Source organism: Petaurus breviceps, unplaced genomic scaffold, assembly GCF_028583685.1.
Source record: "Petaurus breviceps papuanus isolate PSGF00001 unplaced genomic scaffold, PetGlider_PUasm1.0 90845, whole genome shotgun sequence".
In the NCBI taxonomy this organism is placed as follows: Eukaryota; Metazoa; Chordata; class Mammalia; order Diprotodontia; family Petauridae; genus Petaurus; species Petaurus breviceps.
This window is the reverse complement of record NW_027187359.1, coordinates 23,447,554-23,469,759: the sequence shown is the minus strand read 5'-3', so window position 1 is coordinate 23,469,759 and position 22,206 is coordinate 23,447,554. Positions and strand designations below refer to the sequence as shown.

At 39.3% G+C, this 22,206-nt stretch overlaps 1 protein-coding gene across 4 annotated transcripts in view; it reads right to left on the bottom strand.

Moving 5' to 3' along the window:
• CDH13 (cadherin 13) overlaps positions 1–22,206 on the bottom strand; it is a 1,699,366-nt gene that overhangs the window by 1,354,542 nt on the left and 322,618 nt on the right. Inside the window, exon 2 of one of the 4 annotated variants that reach the window (XM_069072248.1) lies at positions 7,482–7,580. In XM_069072248.1, the coding sequence (XP_068928349.1) occupies positions 7,482–7,526 (45 nt within the window). In that variant the 5' untranslated portion in view covers positions 7,527–7,580. Of the gene's footprint in view, positions 1–7,481; positions 7,710–22,206 lie in introns of those variants that run through there. The other 3 variants (XM_069072247.1, XM_069072249.1, XM_069072246.1) reach the window with 3 other exon arrangements.

The following is a 22,206-nucleotide window of genomic DNA, read 5'->3' as shown; positions in this document are numbered from 1 at the left end:
GAAGAAGAAGAAGAAGAAGAAGAAGAAGAAGAAGAAGAAGAAGAAGAGGAGGAGGAGGAGGAGGAGGAGGAGGAAAGAAAAGGAAAGAAAGAGAGAGGAAGGAAAGAAAAAGAAGAAGGAAAGTATTTTAACTCCAGGAGCTTAAACTCTGCTGTTGTGTAGAGGTTGAGGAGATATAGTCTATTCCATATTAAAGTTCTTTGTGTTACTCTTTATTCATCCTTCTCCCCACTTCAGACATTCAATTAGTTTCTTAGCTTTGTTGAGTTCTACATTCTTTCTTGTATTTGCCCCATCCTCTCTATTCCCACTATTACTACTCTAGTAAAGGTGACCTTGGCCACCATTAGTGCTGCTAATAAACTAATCTCTTATGCAAAGATCTGGTCATGCCATTTTTGTGCTCAAAAATATTCATTTACTCCCTATTACCTACATATTAAAGTTGGAATTTCATTGTCTGGAATCCCAGGCTCTCTCCATCCTGGCCCCAAATATTTCTTTCACCTTCTCTCTCATCACTTCCTGATGATAATCCCTCCAGGCAATGTGCACTCTCTGACACTCCCCTGGAAAATGTTCTCTCCTTCCCCATCTCTGTCACTTTGCCAGCATCCCTCCCTCTCCCTGAGCCTAAACAACTAGTTGAAAGTTTCTGGAATCATCAATCAACAATAATGTATTAAGCGCCTGATATGTGCTAGACATTGTGCCTATTCTAAGGATAGGTCCTGTCCTCAAGGTGCTTACGTTGTAACAGAGGAGACAACACCTTCACATGTGGGTCTTTACAAGACACATACTAAAGAAATACAATGTAACTTTGGAGGAGAAGTTACTAGATGCAAAGGTGGACCAGGAAAGGCTTCCACTTATCAAACTGGGCACTTAACAACCAATTAACTTTTGTAGGTAGAACAGTGGACTGCTGGGCCTGGAGTCAAGAAGACCCAAGTTCAAATGTCACCTCATTACTAGTTGTGTGCCCCTGAGTAAGTCACCTAACCTCCATTTCTTCATCTGTAAAATGGGAATAATAATAGCACCTGTGTCCCAAAGTTGTGAGGATGAAATTAGATGATGTCTGTGAAGTACTTAGCCTGGCACATAGTAGGTGGTATATAAAGGCAGCTTCTTATTGTTGCCCTGTTTTTGTTCTCATTCTTGCTGCTCAGACTGGGTTATAACCTTGGCAACAGAACCATTCTCCAAAGCATCTTGACTAATTTTTAGTCTTCCTCCTCCTTTCCACCTACTGAATTTTTATCAGTCTTTTAAAGCAGAATTCAAATACTATCTTGTCTAAGAAGCCTTTGCTGATTCTGATTATGACCTTGGCTCCTCAGACCTAGGACCTCTCATAGCATTTTCATTAGGAACTCTCTGACACACTTATCATACAATGTAGTTTAATATCATTATCTGTATATTTACAGTGCCTTGCGCATATTACATATTTAATAAATGATTTATATTGCTTCATTTGTTCATCTGTCATATATGGCTGAACATTTCATGAAGTCAGCGATCTTCTTTCTCTAAATCTTCTTGCCTTACCTAGCACCTAGCTTTACACACAGGTAATCAGTCAATCAACATTTATTAAGCACACAGGTGCAAAATAAATGCTTGAAATGTTGAATTTTGTATGTGTCATATTCACTTTACCATACTCTAAGTTCCTGCATCACTGCCTTGTCATGGCAGAGGGGCTTGCGTAGCTTGATGAAATTATGAGCTATGCTGTGAAGGGTCGCCCAAGACAGACGGGTCATAGTGGAGAGTTCTGACAAAAGGTGATTCCCTGGAGAAGGAAATAGCAAACCATTCCAGTATCTTTGCCAAGAAAACCCCAATGATAAGCAACTGGTGTGCTATGTGCCAGGGGATCACCAAGAGTCAGACACAACCAAACAACAACAAACAGTAAGGAAAATTATAAATATAGATTAACAATTAGTCAGTGATCCTTCTTCTTGGCCATGTAGGCCCAGGATTATTTTTCACTTCAACCTAAAAATGCTTCCTTTCTGTCCTGGGTAGGGGGGTTACTAATTTCCTCCCACAAGAAGAGATGAGTGAATGAATGAAAAACTATTTATGAAGTCATTACTATATGCTAGGCACTGTGCTAAATGCTAAGCACTGGGAGTATGAATAGAAAATTTCTGATCTCAAGGAACTAACTTTCTGATAGAAGACAAATATATGAGAGAGTGGTACCCATTGAGGGTTGTTTTGGTCAGGGATGTCACAAGAGCAATGAACGGAGATATGGAGCAATTAATTGACATGTTCTTTCTAGGAAAGGTAATGTTGATTTAATTATTTTTATTTGTACTTGGAGGCATGATGTGAAGAAGGTAGGGCCAAAAATGGTATGAGGACTAGGTTGGACTAGAAATTATTGAAGGTACAGCAATCAGAAGCTTAGGGACCCAAGGTAAACCTAGAATGTTGGGTTGGAGGTGGAGGCCAGAGCCCAGAAGCATAGTGTGAAGATGGTGTAAAGAAAGGCAGAGGGTCTTAGAAATACTTTGAATGAAGTTGTTGTGACATGATGAAATCCCCAGTGGTCGAAATCTTGAGTCAGTCACACTCTCTATAACTTGCTGAGTCAGTTTTAGATGAATGTGGTATAGATAGGCTATGGTCAATTGCATTGATAGAGATTTCTTATCTGTCTCTGCCTGGCATATGTAGACATTGCCCTCAGGAAAATTTAAAAAGTGCAAAAAGGACTAATCAAATTAATTCAATTCCATGGAAAATAAATTATATAATCATAATTCAATGGTGGAAGTGACCTTAGAGGCCAACATCCTCATTTTACAGGTAAGGAAACTGAGGTCCAGAAAACGGAAAAATATTTGGCACACACAATAAAATGCAAAAACTAAGTCATTTGGCTCCAAATACAATGTTCTTTCTAATTCTTTCTCTTTCAACTCTATGAAAGAAAGACAGAAATCTCCACTCTGGCAAAATGGGCTATTATTTTTTTTTGTCTTGTTTTGAGCACTATGCAGACAAAAATAACTGAATTATTGACTTTTTTTCCCACTTCTCTACTGGATACCTTTGTAGTTGTATGGACATAACCAATGATTCAAATGTGGTTACATAATGAGCAGGATTCTTTCATATCACAGAAGCAAAAGGTGTTCCTGGCTTTGGGGACATCTGGTGTAATTTATTTTTCTGCTCTCTGATATTTTCAGCTTGGTCTCTTGTAGGTCAAGACCAAAGTAAGGAATGAAGTGTATTGTGTGAGGAAGGTTGGAGATTCCCCGACCTCTGGACTTTATCAGGCTAAGTCTCTTTCTTCCACTTCCCTGTTTTTCTGGAGCTGCTATGAACAATCAGTCTGATTATTGTGGAACTGCTTAAACCTAACTCTTTTCAAAACCCAGGTTTTGATGGAATGTTGGTATTTATGCTGTGGATGGAGCCCTCTTCTGGAGAAACTTTTCAACAGGTAATATAACAAGGTTTTCATGGTTTGTTGCTTTTTCATTTTTTTTTCCCAAAACAGAATAACTTGGTAATCCAGGTGTCACTGGAGTAAATCAAACAGGAATTGATTCTCCATGATATGCATTCTCCCTTATCTTTCACTAACTAGGCTATTAATTGAACTCACAAAGGAATTTGATTTTCCTTAAAAATCACTGGTATTCTCTTGAACAGAGCCAAGCTCTCCCGCAGGTGATAAACTTCAGAATAATTGCCATGATTTCCAGAGCTTCCCTCTGGCTTTTTCAGGGAAATTAGTTGCTGAGCGCATCGGTCCTATGAAGTTTCTCTGCATGATACGCTGTGACACACATAAGCCACTTAGACCTTCTTTTTCACAACTCTTGACGGCTGAGGAGTAAGTGAATGTGCGTGTGTGCGTGGGTGAGTACAATGTGTGTGTGGGGGGGGAAGAGAGAGAGAGAGAGAGAGAGAGAGAGAGAGAGAGAGAGAGAGAGAGGCAGACAGAGAGACAGAGAGAGAGAGGCAGACAGAGAGACAGAGAAAAGGAAAGAGATGGTCAGAAGGAGAAAGAAGAGACACAGACAGACACAGAGACAGAGAAAAAAGGAGGAAAAGACAGAGACAGAGTAAGCAATATCTTTTGCAAAAGGTAGTTTAATTTATGAGATCACAAATGACAGAGAGCGCACATTAGATCCCTTGGGCAGGCAGAGTGCTTGTGTTTCAGGCCCCTGCTACATACATGTGTTCCATACAAAGGGAGAGATCCAAGAACTTCAGCTTTTTTAGCTGGGTCTGACATTCCAAACTGACCTTTCTGGGTCAGTGTCCCGCTCCCTGACAAGGTTTTCTTTGGGCTGTCATATTCAAACAGGCACTATAGCTTTTTTTGTTAGAAAATCAAAGTTCAGCCTGGAGGAGAATCCCTGCTTTAAATGCAACCTCAGAATCTTCTGGAATGTTTCAAACAGCTCCCAAGTGACTATTCCCCAGAACCTGTAGCCACTCCCTAAAAGCCTAATTCCTGAGAGATTACTCACTAACAGTCTAAACTTTTTTGTTATTTTTAGTGATTTTACACATGGCAACAACAAAAAAGAAAACAGCCCGATATTTATTAGAGACTTTGTACTACATGCCCATCTTGATAATTTTCATATTTGTTCCTCCTTATCTAACAAAATCCGTGCCTCCACCTGCATATGTCCCCCTCTCCCCAAACACTCCTGTGTAGTCCAGAGGTGACTGTTTCCTCCTTGTGCTGACTTCCAGCCATTGTTACTCTAAATTACATTCATCTTCCACCTCCCAACAAGCATAATACAATCTTGTGCACACCACCATGGCCAATGAGCTCACGGAGATTGATTGCTTCCAAAGGCGGGCACCTGGGGATTATGAAAGGACCATTGCAACTGCTATGGAAAAAACACACATGCTTGCCTGAGCCCCACCAAGGCCAAGTGACTCATTTTCTTTATTACATTGTTTTTCCTTTGCCTCTCTATGTGTATGTGTGTGTATGTGTGTGTGTGTGTGTGTGTGTGTGTGTGTGTGCAAGCGCACTATTTTTTTTCTTTGCTTGAGGAAAGTTTTCCCTTGTTGAGTCAGATGGCACATTTTGGCTGAAAACATTACCACTCCCTTCCCTCTGACACATTCTAACTCTATTTTAACCCTTAGGCATGTCCCTGAGTTCCCAAATAAATAAACAGGTTTTATTGCAAGGGGACAACATCAGTTAGACTCTGGTTCCACAAATGCATCACAATAAAGAAGGGAAATGGACACAACCATCAAGTCCAGGGCTCTGGGACATTGAAGGGATCCCTTTTAAACTTCCTCACTACCAGCTACTCTCCAAACTGTCATCTGTGAAGCTATTGGTCTGTCAGGCTGTTCCCAGGGATCCTGCTGATATGCACCTCTGTCATCTGGCTTTTACTGTTTCTAGAGAGGTAAAACTTTTGACAGGAATTGAATCGAGGAATACAGCAGTGATATTTTAAACCACTCCCTGGTGGGAATGACCGACACTGAATGAGGTGGGAGGGGGTATCATTTGACACCAGGTCCTGGGACCTCTTAACCAGGCCTAGCCATACCTGGGGCAAGTATCAGGTTGTGGAGGCCTGAGGCCATGGGTTCAGCTCCACTGGGTTTCTTGGAACCACAGATGTCTGGAACCAGTCAGCTTCCAGCAGCCTTAGCTTTGTAGGTGACCCAGATGCCCAGGTAGAACCTAAGTCCAACTGGCCATAGGTAAGCACTGAACCATGCATGGCTTGGAGCCAATGGGCTCCCAGTCCCATTCTAGGTAATGGGCACACAGCCACCACAGGGCTAAGGCATCAAACCATTCATAAGGAGAATTCAGCACCTGGACGCCTGGCTCTTTCCCCACTCGCCTGCATCAACAGAGCAAGACAGCCCTGCTCAGAAGGTGCTGATTCCATTCCAGCCTTCCAGGTTCAGCTACCTTTGACAGCTTTATTCCCTTCCCCAGCTTCCCTGCACATACTAGCAATCCCAGTTGGTCAATTAGAGTCCAGGTCAGAAGCTTGACTCCCTCAGTCTCTGATTTTCAGCTCCTCAGGGCACATTCTCACTTATCCCCTCCCACCTCCTAGCTCTCTGCACCTTGCCCCTGCCTGGTCCTCCTACTGGCATATATGAATGCAGGCAGACAGGAGATCCCTTACTATCCTGGCCAAAATCCTAGGCCTCAGTAATCACCTGTCCACTGCCACTCAACTTGAATCTCCCATTGGCTGTGACCCTAAGCAGACCTGGCTAACCATGGGCCCTCCAGCCCTGGGTAGAGGGTTTCTCCTGTCCTCTCCAATTTTGGCTCCCTCTTTCTGCTCTGATTCAGTTTGCCAACCAACCATCATGCCCCTGGGTTCAGAAGTACTGCTATCATAGCATAACTTCACAAGATCCCTACTCCATATCTTGAAAGGTTACAGAAAGTGATTTCTGAGACTAAACTGGCACCAGTAAATCCACGTAAAGCCTCCCACCTAGTCTCTCGCAACAGTCCCAGCACGCTAAGGGTTAACAGAACAGCTGAGGCCCTGGGGTGGGGAGAGGGGGGAGGTATTAACTTTTCCAGCACTCAGCGCCCAAATTGCCGAGCTTCGGTTCTTCCCTCCAGAGTTTTCAGATGGGAAGGACATGGAAGGTGCAAAAGGGTTAGCTTTCCGGCAGCACAGGCAGAGCACAGCCGACTTAAGGGCTCCCCCCAAAGGAACCTCCCGGGCTGGAGCCGATCAGCTACAAGGAGACCACCACCAGGGAGGAGGCAGGGGGAGCCCAGGGGAGCTCCTAGCCCTCTTCCCTCCTGACTGACAGCAACAGCAGCAACACCAGTAACAGCAGCAGCAGGCTCCTGGGTCTGGGTGCATTTTCCTGCTTTCCAGCAAAAGAGAATCTAGAATCAGCTAACATGGGTACAGACACCCCCAAGCAAGTCAGTAATTCTGGAAAGACTCCTCCCCACTTCCTATCTGGGGAAAGAATAAGAAAGCTCCTGAACCCTCTGACAAAGGCATGGAGAGAGGACTCCAATTAGTCCCTGCTGCTTTAAGAAGCCAAACGTGGAGAAAAACCAACAGTCTTTTTTTAACCCAGCCCAAGATCCACCAAATCAAATCAAAGTTGCACCACTTGGGTACATCAAAGAATATCAAGACAGCTTGCAAGGTACTCCAGACTTCCCTTGCCTGTCGTCCCCTTCTGTGGTCACCCAAACACACACACACACACACACACACACACACACACACACACTCCAAATAACAATCCATAACAATCCAGTGGTGTATACCCTGGAAAGCCAGCGCTCCCCCATTCCAGGATCTAACTGTATTTCAGAAGCCCACAGACGCTGTGAAAGACTACCTGCATTGCAAGCACTTCTAGATTAAAAAAAAAAAATACAGATGGGGAAGAAAGAGAATGGATGGCAGGACTCCCGAGCTAGCCACAGTCTGCCTTACCTGGGACAGCAAAAAGGAGAGGGTGAGCTGAGTTCTCTGCTGCATTTTGCCAGACTAGAAGCAAACGGCGGCTCTTTCATTCATGCGCCCGGCTGCACTGAGCATATTTTCGCTGTGAAACAGCCTTTGAGAAGAGACTCTGCTTTGAGAGCCAGCCAACTTCCCAAATAGATCAGCAGCATCATCACGAAAGCATTGGATAGAGGCTGATGACCAGAACCAATGGCTTTACAAGGATGATTTCTTCATAAGGCTTCCTCATTTTGCATCGCAGATATCGGGCGGGCACCTCTCACAAACACAACCCTTGGAAAATAAAGCATTTGCCTTTAGAGTGTTTAGTTTCAGACCTAACAAATCATGCTTATGGAACTCAATAGTCTTCTCTCCTTTTCAGAGAATTGAATTGCACAGGGGAATAGCAGCAACTTAGATTCCAGTGCAAAAGAGCCTCTTTATTAAAATGTTAATAAGGTCTACTTTATTTTCAATAAATCAAAAAAATGACCCCTGCAGTTTTGGTTATTTCTAAGCCCAGGAAAACTGCATAATGAAAGTGGTTTATTTGGTTTGTTTGTTTTTTTTTCCTTGGGTGCTGCTGAAGTAGTGATTATATTTTGTGTTTTCCTCCTGTCTCACAAATCACAAAGAGGACAGATCAATTCTAGGCTGCAGGAAAAAAAATCTATCATAGGGCAATAGATTTTATTAACTGCTCAGGTGATGGTTGAACCTGCTTCCTATTCTATAAGCATGAATCTAAGGCCAAATCTGCATCCCTCAATTATGGGAAACTTTTTTCGTGGGTTCAGAGAATCTCAGAAGTTCACTCTCTTTCCTCTTTGGGAACTAACATTCCTGAAGCCACTCCAAATTGCAGATTTAGAGTACATTTGGAAAAAAAGACACCCAGTTTCTGGAAGCAAATATTTTTTTGTTTGGTATAGATTTGGTATCTCCTATTTAATAGATGGTATCTTTTGCCTGAAAAAATAAAGTCATAGAATAATAGGATTTAGACCTGAAAGAAACCTTCAAGATCATTTGGCCAAACCCAATAAGTTTATAGAGGAGGAAAATGAGGCACCAAATGACTTAACCAAGGACACTTAAATTAAAACCAGAGCCAGGATTCAAATGTACATCCTCTGTCTCTAAATTCAGTATTCTTTCCAGTAAGCTGCATTGCTAGCCACCAAAACCAAAATAATCAAACAACAACAAAAAAAAAAACCATTGTGATTATAGGTGATTTCTATGAGAGACAACCTAGTAAGACTCCTAGTCTACCATCTCAAGGAAGATAGCCAATTCTTGGGTAAGAGTCTCCTGAAAGATGGGTTTAGACTCAGAAAAAGATACTCCTAAAGTAATCCTAAATGACAATCCATGGAAACTTTGCATGTGTCCAAAGAAGCATAGAAAACAATCATAAAATCATAAGATTATAGATTTAGAATTGGAAGAAACTTTAAAGTGCAACTAGTCCAGCTTGGGTAAGGTTACACTAATATTAACTAACAGCAGTGGGATTTGAACCCTTGTCCTTTGACCTCAGATCCAGGGGTCTTGCATAATCATTAGTCATCAAAATCTCTTCTTACTCTAAATTTATGATTCCATGATCATTACCATCAATCACATTTTTAAAGTACTTTAAAACTTCCAATGCACCTTACAGTCATACATAGACTTTTCATTTGATCCTGATAATAACCCAGGAAGGAAGATGCTATTATCATCATCATTTTAAAGATGAAAAAATTGAAGTCTTGGAAAGGTTAAGTGATTTATGTAGCGTCACAAAGCTAGCAATTTGTCTACATCAGGAGTCAAGCGCAACTCTTCCTGAAATTAAGTCCTGATTTCTATGTCACCTTTCAGCTTCATCATAACTGACAAATGTTGCTTGAGATCAATTCTCCCCTTTGAACCCAAGAATCAGTAACATGTGAATCTATGACCCCATGGGCCCTCACAACCAGGGGTTCTTTTCTCTTGAAAGGTAGGATATCCAAGAAGGTTTTAGGAAGTCAGTGAAGTTATACCCCTGAATCTACCAATGGGGTGACCACTTCATATTTCCCAACAACCCTTCCTCTCTCATTGACTTGTGGGGGGGGGGGAGGGACTATAGACCAAGACAATGCTGGTTCATTTTGTCTACCCAGCATTACAGTCTCTGTGTTTCAGTTATTGTACAGATATGGGAAAGAATGTGCAGTTGTTGCCTTTTTGCCTTTATTGTAATCTACCCTTTACCCTCCTGAACCCGAGAATAATAGAATCAGAGAATTTCACAGTGGGAAGGGACATTAATAGACACCTAGTCCAAACCCTACTCAAAAGGAATCTTTGTTATGATAGATAGATATGACACGTATTTACCCAGCTGCCTCTGCTCAAAGCCCTCCAAAAAAGTCTCCAACACCTCTTGAAGAAATCCATTCCAATTTTGTATAAGAATGTTTTCTCTTTTGATTTCCTTCTATTGTTCTTTGTTTCATTTAGTGCCAAAGATTACAAATCTAATCAAATAAACTCAGTGAAATCATACTATTCTGGTGAGAGGAGGAGAAGAGTGGGAACTGATCTGGGAGTCAGGAGACCTGAGATCTCATAACATCTGACTGCCTCCAAACAATTGTCAAATTGATATTCCTAAGGCATAGATCTGGCCATCTCACTTGCCTAGTCATAAATCTTTGGTGACGTCCATCTGTTTTTAGGCTACAATATAAAATTATCAGCCCAACGTTTGAGGACCTTCTCAAACTGGCTCCGAAATGACTTTCTAGTCTTTCATATTATGTCCCTTCCATCCACTAAACCAGAGTGCTAGTCACTTCCCCTATATAACAATTCATATTCCATTTATGTGCCTTTGCAGAGGTGAACTCCCATTCATCACTCCCTCCTTGCCTCTGCTTTCTGGAATCCAAAACTTCCTTCAAGAAAACAAAAGAAAAAAAATAGCTCAAGTGGCACCTCTTATATGAAGGGTTTCTAATGTTCCCAGATGTGAATGCTCTCTACCTGGTTATTTTTATATTACCTTAGTTATTTGCCTACAATACATTTTAGAATCTTTTCATAGAATGTGAGCTCCCTGAGGGCAAGAACTGTTTAATTTTTGTCTTGGTTTCCCCAGAGCCAAAGATAATGATTTTCAAATAGTACATATTTAATAAATGTTTGAATATTAAAATTGTAATTTTGGAGAATGAGGTAATATGTTTAAGAAAGGTTTAATATGGAAGATGAGTTGTTTTAAGTAGTTTGAGTTTGCTGACAAGAATCTAGATGAAAATATTAAAGAGATCATTAGAAAAATAGGACTGAGCTCTGGGAAGAGGTCAGTACTGGATACATACATTTGGTAGGCATTTTTGTAGAGATGATAATTAAAGTCATGGAGACAGATAAAATTGCAAAGACAGTGTGGGGACAGGGACATGGAAGAGAGAGAATAGAAAGGATAGAGGGAGAGGAGGAGGAGAGAGATATAGAAAGAAACAAAGATAAAGAAAGATGAAAGAGAGAAAGAAAGCGTGACAGCGAGACACAGAGACAGAGAGCAGAAAGATGGAAAGCCTCATGTAGAAAAAAAAGAGAAATAAAAATGTCTCTTCCAACTCTGAAATTCTGGGATTCTGTGAAAAAGAGGCAAGCAGCTCACAGTATTGCATCATGGAATCCAAGGAAGTGGAGAGTATTAAGAGGGAGGAGCTGAACAAACAAATCAAATGCGACAGAGAGGTCAAGGACGAGAACTAAAGAAAGGCCATTAACTTGGCATTAGGAGGTCATCAGTGACCTTGAAGAGAGAGATTTTGGTAGAGAGATAGAACCAGAAACCAGATTACAAAAGACTGTGTGAATGTGTGGACAGGAAGTGAAGAAAAAATTAGGTTAAATTTTTCTAGAGGTTAGTAATCAAGGAGAGAAAAGACAAACTATTATTAGATTGATGTGCTAAGTAAAATCAAGGAAGAATGGTTTTTTGTTTGTTTTAGTATAATAGGGACCTAATCCAGGCAGAGGGAAAGGACCTAATAGAGAGGGAAGGTCTGAAGGCAAGAGAATGAGATGAGAAAAGTCCTAAAGGAGACAGGAGACAATGTCAGGCGGTAAATATAACTAGAGGGGTAGCATTATCAAAAGTGGTGCACCTCATCTTCTGAGAGACCAGAGGGAAAGAGGATCAAATGAACAAATTATAAATTTAACTTTTGAGCTGGGGAGAAGGTTCACCACAACATACTTCCACTGCAAAGTAGGAGATAGAGTTAGCAAAACATACTGCCTAAAAACAGAGCAGAAGCTACTAACTACAATTATTGGAAGAGAAAGTTTCCTACACTGAACTCAACAGAAGCTGGACAACAGTGGTTCCAACTTGTCCCAATATAGCTACATTTCTCCACTGGATACATATGAAGGGGTAACTGGGATGGGAAGGTATAAACAACACCCTTGTGACCTCTGGGCACAGAGATGTAACTTCTTTTTCCTGAATGGAAATGAAAAGCCCTACTCAGCATGCTTCTTCTGTGGACAAGATGATTCTGTTGCTGGTGGACAGTGCTGGGTGGGGTGCTTACTTTTTTCTGCTCTCTGATGTCTGGAGGAAAATTTGTTGCATTTTCTTAAGATGATTTGAAGTAGGGATTCAATAGAGCATTCATATATCTTAAGTCTGCATCTTCCCCCCTTCTTAGAATACTTATTAATAGTTTTAGAACCCTGCTAGCATTGTGGAGAAGTCAAAAGGCAAGTCAGATAGAAAACCCATGAAGGAGAAAGGAAGTGATGTCTGAGATAAAAAAGTGACTGAAGAAAGAGGGAACAAGACAGGCATAGAGAGAGTGCCTAGAGAATGCCAGTATTCCTTAGGGACATTTGCCAAATGATTGCTGCTCAGGTCTTAGCTTTTGTTTTGTTTTGGTGCCTGGTGGGGTTCAATAAGGGACTGTAGAAAGGACCAATGAAAGAGGGACTCAGAAGCATGTGGTTCAGGTCCCCACCGTGTAGCTCTTCTCACCTGAGTATTTTCATCAATGCCTAGTAACTCTTACAGGATGGTCATGGAGTCTTTATACTTTGTAGGAAAAGGGATGACCTTCCCTCATTCCTGTTAAAGTCCTAATTATCCCTAGCCCTCATGACCTATGATTTTAGTAAAACCAAACTGAACTCACCATTTCCTTCTGCTACCCTTCATCAGTTTTGTCACCTACTGGGGAAAAAAAAAATCCTTAGTTCTGCATTTAAGACCTTCCCCAAACAGACTGATCAGGAGGAAGGAAGAGCAGTGGCCTCTGCAGGTGTGGACTTGAAACAGTGAATAAGGTCTGTAGAGGAACTAGTATCTGATACTGACTGGATGGTGGTAGGTATGCATTTTCTCCTTTTGCATCAGACCTATGATTTTTATCATATATGGAACTTCAGTTAGGAAATTCCCTTTACCAATGTTGATCAGTGACTGCTCTATTACTTACAGTCTTAGAGAGTTGTTGCTTTAGGCACTCAGAAGATAAGTAATTTGTTTAAGGTCACACACTCAGTGTGTGTCAGGGGCAGAACTTGAAGCCCTAAAAGGCTGTCCTTGATTCCAATGCCATTTTTCAATCCATTATGCCATGGCTGCTTCTCTTGGTTCATAATGAGAAGGGACTATTTCAGTATAAGGGAAATTGATCAAAGAATTCCATGATCAACTAATTAATCCCCCTGATCTAGTAGATTACAGGGTAGTGAGCCTTTGGGGTATTTTGTGCATGCTACCCTTGTAAAGTATGGCATGGCAACTGGTGCCTTATCTAAAGGAAGCAGACAATTTCTGATTGGTTTTTAAGATGATTGTCTGGCTGTGACACAAGAGAATGGACCTCATTTGCTTCAGAGAACCCCTTTTTTGTTCCATATTATAGAATAAATTTGTTCTTAGTTCTTTGCCTTTTTCTCCTCCTTTTCCCTGTACATGGGACATGCCAGAATAAATCAGAGCAACCTGTGCTGTAGGGGAGAAGGAGAATGAGGGCAGGGGTCGTACTTGTGGGTATACATAGGTATAGGTTCCCTCTCCTCTCCACACTACCCCTGATGGTTAATGGTGTCCTTGGAGCAAAAAATGCAGGATAAGTATATATATATATATATATATATATATATATCCTTATACACTCAGGCTGACAGCAAAATTTATAGATAATTTTTCCAATCCCCAACCTGCAATGTAGAGATGGGAGGATGTTGACTTCCTGAGTACTCTGGCTCTGGAATCTGGACTTGTAGCTAGAGAAGAGAGGATTAGGGCATCACAAGCCTTTGAGATTGCCATGTGAGGGATCCCAAATTAAAGAGTTTAGGGATTAGATCTTTTATAGAGAAAGGAGGATTTTGTGAATAGCCTCCCTACTAGAGAAATCAGTGTATCACCCATGTGGTGCCAGCAGGAGGAAAGCAAAGCCTCAGCATGGGGTCACTAAAGATCATCATTTGGCCATTTCTTGCTTTCTAATGAGTTATCCAGCTGAGGTTCAAACATGAATGGAGTAACTATCTGTGTGTACCAAAAAAAATGTTTCCTTTTCTAGGGTATCAGAGCCCATAGAGATTCACCATAGGGTTGAATATCTGTATGGATCTCTAGGGGATCAAATTACTGTGTTGTTTGTTCAGCAGTCATGCCAAGGAGTTTTGGGGGAATCCAAACTACAGTGGGTACTATGTTGGTGGGGCACAGAAGGAGAGTTTTAGGTCTCTGTATGAAATTGTAAATCACTGGAAGGTAAAGACTTTCCTTGATTGTAGCTCAAGGTTCACTTCCCTTTGGAAAAGACCCACTTCCCTTCAGAAGTCAGGGGGGGGGGAAGGAATGGGGCTCTGCATGGCAAAGAGATGGGAATAAGCATTTATTAATCACCAACTTTGTATCATACACTACGATAAGCACTTTATAAATATCTCATTTGATCCTCATAACAACCTTGGAAAGTAGGAAGTACTATTATACCCATTTTACAGTTGAAGAAAGGCAGACAAAGGTTAAGTGATTTGCCCAGGATCACACTGCTAGTAAGTGTCTGAGACCAAATTTGAACTCATGTTTCCCTGACCCCAGGAGTAGTACTCTTATCTACTACACCATCTGTCTGCTTCTTATAGACATTTGAATGCTTTCATTTTTTTATTGTTGTTGTTTTTAAATTTCTAATGGGCCCCTCTATGTCTTTTTAATTTGGTTTTTTTTTTATGTACCTGTTGATTGGCTCCTATGAGCCCTTTTCTTCATCTGTATTTACTATGAGGTAAAATAAAAATTCTCCTATACCAATATCCAGTGCTTACTTTGAGTGTTTGTATAAGACATGAGGATTCCTTTTATTCACATCTGTGGAAAGTTAGAAATAAACTATAGTTAGATATTTTCTTGCAGGAAACTCTGGGTGGGGACATAATGAGAACATTACCAGTTTAGAACATAAGTTAGACCTAGGCTGTGTGTGCACAGAGTCCTAGGGAGTTGGGGGAAAAAGCTGGGTTAAAGGTTATATCAGGGAAGTGTTATCAGAATGTAATCTATTTTTTGGCCTTTCCCACAGTGGGCAGTAATCTGCTTGCTGGGAAGGTTTACTTAGCATTCCCCCAAGTTCTTAGGGACTGGCTTTGACTGTGAATTGGAAAAGATTTGTGGAAAAGAGAAGGATGCCAAGAACCAGATGCTTCTGAAAGGATTCAGAAATAAAAGATAGATTTGGGGAGAGAACAAGTTAAAATGCTGTCTGAGAATAAAGTTCTGATTTCTGGACGAGATTTTAAAATCTAAGAATGATATGGAATGTATCTAAAAAGAACTGGTAAAAAATGTCTGATGAGTCTGCTAAAATTATTTTATAGTTTTAATGCTATTCAATTCATCCTATTAAGGGGATACTTTATGAACAAGACAAAATAATAACAAAATTCATTTGTAGGAAGTAAAGGTATAGAATATCAATGGAAATAAAAGGGGGAAAAGTAGGAATGAAGGGAGCAGAACACTTTCAAACCTCTAATTATACTATAAAACAATGATCATAATGCATATTTAGTACTGTCTAAAAACAGTCCAGAAAATCAGTCAAACAGGATGGACAATCAAGAGAAGAAGTAGCAGATAAACTCAACAGAACAGCATTCAACAAACCCAAGAATATAAAGCACTGGGAAAAAGGAATCTGACATTGACAAGAGCTGCTGGGTTTAAAAAGCAGTTTGACAACCAGTAGTTAGACCAGCAGCACATGGCACAATGAGCTCCAAATGGATTTGTGAGTTAAATATAAAAGGTCACATAAAAAGAAAAAAACAGTGGAGAATAGAAGGATGTATCTTTCACAACATTGACCAGAGGGGGAATTCTTAAGAGATCATAAAAGAGAAGATAGACAATTTAGAATCCATTAAAGGACTTTTGCATGAGCAAATTAGCATGGCTATGATAAAGAAGATTTGTTTTTGACAAATACTTTTGATAAAAGTCTCATATTCAAGATGTATAGGAAATTAACATATATAAGAATAGCCACAACCATTCCCCAAGAGATTAGCAGTTACACCAAATAAAAGATTGATAAAGTCTTGCTCCAAATTGCTAATAATAAGGGAAAAACAAACTAAATAACTTTGAATTTTTACCTCACACCAATCAAGTTGGTAAATATGGCAAAATATGGAAATACTCAAATGTTGTAGGGACTTTGGGAAAACAGGCACAGTAATAGATTGTTGATGGAGTTCAAATTGGTCCAGCCATTCTGTAAACAACCTGAAATTAACCAAAAAAAAGTGTCTAACTTGCTCCTACCCTTTGATTATAGGAATCTTTTTAAGATAGCCAAAAGGAAAAAAAATGGAAACAAAGTATACTCCCACTGATTCAAGGATGAGTAAAAAAATCAAACCAGAAAGTAGAGACTAAGCTATCACTCTTTGCAGATGATATGGCTAAACAAGTTGTGGTATATGAACGTAATTGAATACTATTGTGCTATAAGAAATGAGGAGCAGATAGACTTCATAATAACCTGGAGAGACTTATATAAACTGATGCTGAGTGAGGAGAGAAGAACCAGGAGAACTTTGTACACAATTACGGACATATTGCATGTATTATGACTAACTTTGATAGACTGGTTTCGTCTCAGCCATACAAGGTTAAAAGACAACTCCAAAAGACTCATGATGGAAAGGGATGTCCACATCCAGAGAAAGAACTACAGAATCTGAATGAAGATTGAAGCAAACTACTTGTTCTCTCTCTCTTTTTGTTTTGTTTCTTCTTTCTCCTTGTTCACTCCATTGTTATAATCCTTCTTTACAACTTGACTAATGTTTAATGTGAAGGTATTTGTAGATCCTCTATTTGATTGTATGCCGCTATGAGGGTGGGGCAGGAGATGGAGGGGGAGAAAATTTGAAACTCAAGGGACTGTGGAACTGAATGTTGTAAACTAAAAGTAAATAAACAATAAAATAACATATATATATATATATATATATATATATATATTTTTTTTTTTTTTAATCAAGCCAGGAAGACTTGGGTTCAGGTCCTACTGGTGATACATACTGTATGATGCTAAGTAAGCCATTTAATTTCTCAGTGCCCTGGGCAACTCTCTAAAACTATAACTTAGAGAGCAGATACTGATGTGCATTGAGAGAACTCAGGATTTTAACTCTAATCTTCCTGATTGCAGGCCCAGAACTCTATTCATTGTGCTATCTATGTGCCTCTTATGGACTATTTGAATGCTTTAAATGTTTCCTGTATCTTCTAAGGAGCTCTTCTAAATCCTTTCCGTACTTTATATTGTTTATGCATCTATTTATGGGATCCCATGAACCTTTTATATTATCTATATTTGCTGTGATGTAAAAATAAAGGCTCTCTTATACCCAATATGCATTATTGCAATTATTCTTTGTATCTCCACTTTTTAGTAATGTCTGGCATGTAGTAGATGCTTAATAATTTCTTATTGATTGACCAAGAGGAATTTCTTTACCAAGTAGTTCCCAATGGCAGAAAAATCACAGGTCCCTATATTAATGTAATGGAATATTATTGTGGAATTCAAAGAAGTGTGGGAAGACATGAACTGATAGCATATGAGTAAGCAGAACTAGCAGAAAAATAGAAATAAGGATGGCAAAAACACAAATGAAAAGAAAATTCAATGAAGCCAAACCCTGGAGAACTGTAATGACCATTTTCAGTGCCAGGGGAGACATTAGAAGCAGCTTCTTTCTTTGGGACTAGAAGGGTAGCTGACTACAGGCAAGGAAAGTTTCATACAATATCATATACAGTCAATGATCAGTTAAGTTTGCTTAACTATCAAAAGAAAAAGAAATATATTCCAAAAGGAATATGATGTGAAAACAAAAGGAACCAATAAATTTAATTTTTGAAGTAATATTTGTCTAAAATCTTACAGATTTAATACAAAAAAATGCTTTGAAATAGAAAAAAAGAAGGTAGGGAGAAATCTGACTGTGCTAGATGACATAGAGAATAGGTGTAAGGTAGGAAGAATACTAGCAGTAAAAATACCTCCAAGTTTATAAGAGACAAAATCCCCAAAGCACTCACTAATATAGTTCATAAGCTCAGATGACTACATAGAAATATACAAAGTATGGGCAGCAAACAGGATAAACTGAAGATCTTAATACAGGGAGCTGAAGTTGGGACTGAGTGAGATGAGACTTATGACTTGAATATATCCCCATAAATTCTTCACTATGGGGTTTACACAGAAATGTACTAGAGCTAGCTGGTGTGTCCTGCTAGAGTGTATTCTTAAATTTTCATTTTAAACATTCACACCTTACAAATGAACAAGTGCTATATATCAGGATTTGATCTGTTGTTTTGTTGATTGTCTAGGCTTAAGAAAAGGTTCATAATTCCGATTAAACTTAAAGTGTGTCATGAATATGTTTCCCCCTAGAAGAAGGTTGTTAAACATAACTAGCATAACTCTGCAAATACATAACAGTCTGAACACCTCCCTTTTTACATCAGTGTTATACTTTAAAAGAAGGAGGAATGAGGAATAAAATTTGAAACTCAAAACTTTTCAAAAAATGTTAAAAACTGTTTTAACATGTGATTGGGGAAAAATAAAATTTTGTTTAAAAAAAGAAAAGAAAATTACCTCATGTAGAGTTGGAAAATATCTAGCTTGGCAAGTCAAACTTTTATTAGCTATGTGACCCTGGGTACATGAGTTAAACTTTTTCAGTTTCAGTTTTATCCATTGTAACAGAAATATGTAAGCACTTATTTTAACAAGAAGTTATTTGTTACTAGAAAAAAATTTTTGATTGGAAATCAGAGTTACCTGGACTTAAATGACAGCTCTGTTGCCAGTGTTCTCAGGTAAGTCACATAGGTGTCCTGGGCCTTAGTTTACTCATTGGTAAAATGGGAAGTAGACTCTAAGTTTCCTTCCAGCTCTGAAGCTATTATCTTAATATGGACCAAGAAAGGCATGAATAAATGCAAATAGATTAAATAAATTATCCCATGCTTACAAATAATCTTTAAATAACAATGAAAGAAAAGAAAGACCTTCAAGGCAAAAAAGGGAGGGAGGGAAATAAAAGCACATAAGGGGGAAAAGAGCTGAGTGTAATTTAAAGAAATAGGAGGAGTGAATGTGGAAGGCCCAAACTGAAGCATCAAGGACTGTCATGCAAGCCCCTAAAACTGGATCAATGTGGTTTTGTTTTGAATTTTACAAAATAGTAGAGTGGAAGATGTAAAAATGACAAGAAGGAAGGTGAAGGACAAAGGGGAATGGGTGATGTACTCTTATTTTATATACCCTTATCAAGACAATAATAAATAGCAAGGGTCAACGGTTTCTATAGTATTTCAGGAAGAAAAAAGAACTGCAGGAGAATTGGGGAGAAGTCAGAAGGAAGGAATTAAAACTGGGGAAATAAAAAACATATAAGGTGAGGAGGTTCCACTAAAGAGTACTTCCAGTAAGCAACAGGCCTCAAGCCCATTGGTGACTTAGGAAAATGTCTATCCAAAGCATGTGAAAACTTCTCCTGGTGGAATGTGTGGATGAGAACAATTTATCCCAATGCCATGAAGGTGGCCAAAGCAGGTACCATGGAGAGCTTAGAACCTGGCCAAACATTGAAGATGCCAAGGTCATCCACTGCATCCCAGGCTATCACCAATCATCCTGACTTTCTCTGTGCTGCTGGACTTTGATGATTCTGGAAGAGTGAGGCTCACAACTTTATCTAACTCTGCCTCACTTAAATCCAAATCACACATGAGTCAAGACATCACCCTGTGACATCATTGGTCCTCTTTGAAACAAAAAACAAACAACTTCCATGGAAGAAGAGGTGATGGGCAATGGCAACATGATTATGGATTTCATCTTCAGGGAGTTGGTACTTTGGGAAATGTCATTATCTGAGACAATGTTGTTTCTCCATGGACAACATCCTGCCTCAGATGAAAGAATGTGTGAGAATCTATGGGCAGCTTGAATAGGGGAAGGAGAAATGGGCCCAAAATAGAGATGATATATCCATTGGAAAGGAAAAAGATCATGGATAGTAAAAATAATAGAATTTAAGTATACAATGTGAGTCACAGGGAAATTTCTACCATGGGACACTGCTTCCATCCATATTACCTCCCTCATCAATTAATCCTTCTAAGAGTGAAACAGAACAGAAAAGGGGGGATATAGAGGCAAAAATCTATAAAGGTGATAGCTTAGAAATAGACTAGAAGAGAAAGCTGAAACCTGTGTTTGATAAGCTTTCACTTCATGATGAATACAAAGAGACTGAAGAATGAAAAAATAAGGATGTAAATAATGAATCAGAATAAAATTTCAGAATCCTTAGGAAAATAAGAAAATAAATGAAGAAAAAACAAATTCTTAGAAAAAAGTACAGAAAATAAATCAACAAAAGAGGTTAGAGGAGAGGAGTATTTTTTAAAGAGTTAAATTTCTTTTTTTTAATTTCCTTTTTTTCAAATTCTTCATTTCCGCCAGATTTTGAGTTACAAATTTTCTCCCCGTTTTTCCCCTACCCAGCGCCCCAAAATAGCAGTCCCACAGGATATCCCCTCCTCCAATCTTCTCTCTCCCATATTTTCTCCCATACCCCTTTTGACTTTTCCAGTGGATCTCTATGCCCCAGTGCCTGTGTATCTTATTTCCCAATTACATGTAAAATAGTATTAATCATAGTATATATATATATATATATATATATATATATATATATGAATATTTGATTTTAAAACTTTGAATTCCAGATTCATTCCCTTCCTCCCTTGTCACCCACCCTTACTGGGAAGATAAGCAGTTCAGTATAGGTTGTACATGTGTGGCTAATGCAAAACAATAACATAGTAGATATATTGTAAAAGACTGACTATATTTCCCTCCTTCCTATCCCACCTCCCACTTGTTCTATTCTCTACTTTCATCCTGTCCCTTTTCAAAAATTGGTGCTTCCAACTTCCCTGCCGCCCAGCCGGTGCTCCCTTCCATCAGCCTCCCTCTCATCCCCTTCCCCCCCTACTCTCCTGGAGGGTGAGATACCCTATTTAGTGTGTATTTCATTCCCTCCTCAAACCAAATTCAATGGGAATAAGGTTGACCCATTCCCTTTTGCCTTCCTATTCTTCCTCTCCATTGTAACTATTTTCCCTTGCCTCTTCTACATGAGCCCATCTCCTCTCATTATATTCCTCTTTCACCTCTTAATTTCACCTTTTAAGTATCATCCCTTCCTGTTAAATTGGTCCTGTGCCCTCTGTCTATGTATACCTGTAAACATGTATACACACATTCACATATGTATTCATATGCCCATATACCCTCATATATATCATATATATATACATATATGATATATATGAGGGTATCTGGTATATATACCAGAATATCATATTCCAAGCCCTTTGATCCCTCAGTGTAGAAGCTGCCAGATCCTGGGTTTCCTGATTGTGTTTCCACAGTATTCAAATTGTTTCTTCCTGGCTGCTTGTAATATCCTCTCCTTAATCTGGGAATTCTGGGATCGAAGGGCTTGGAATATGATATTCCAGAGGTCAAAGGGGCTGGGAGTAAAACCAAGAGTCACCTACCCGGCAAAACTGAGTATCATTTTTCAGGGGAAAATATGGTCATTCAGTGGAATAGAGGACTTTCAAGCATTCTTGCTGAAAAAAACAGAGTTGAATAGAAAATTTGACACTCAGATACAAGAAGCAAGAGAAGCATGAGATCAACAGGGAAAAGAAATCATAAGGAACTTATCAAAGTTGAACTATTAACATTCCTACATGGAAAAATGATAATTGTAACTCATGAAACTTTTCTCAGTATAAGAATAGTTTAAGGGAATATAAATATTAGTATATATACATATGCAAATATACATATATGACTGTATAGGAGGATATATGGGTGTATGAATACATATGTAAATGTGTGTATATATGTGTACAGGTATACATAGACAGAGGGCACAGGACCAATTGAATAGGAAGGGATGATATTTAAAAGGTTAAATTAAGTGGTGAGAGAAGAATATAATGAGAGGAGATGGGGAGAGACAGAATGGAGTAAATTATCTCATATAGAAGAACCAAGGAAAATTCTTACAATGGAGGGGA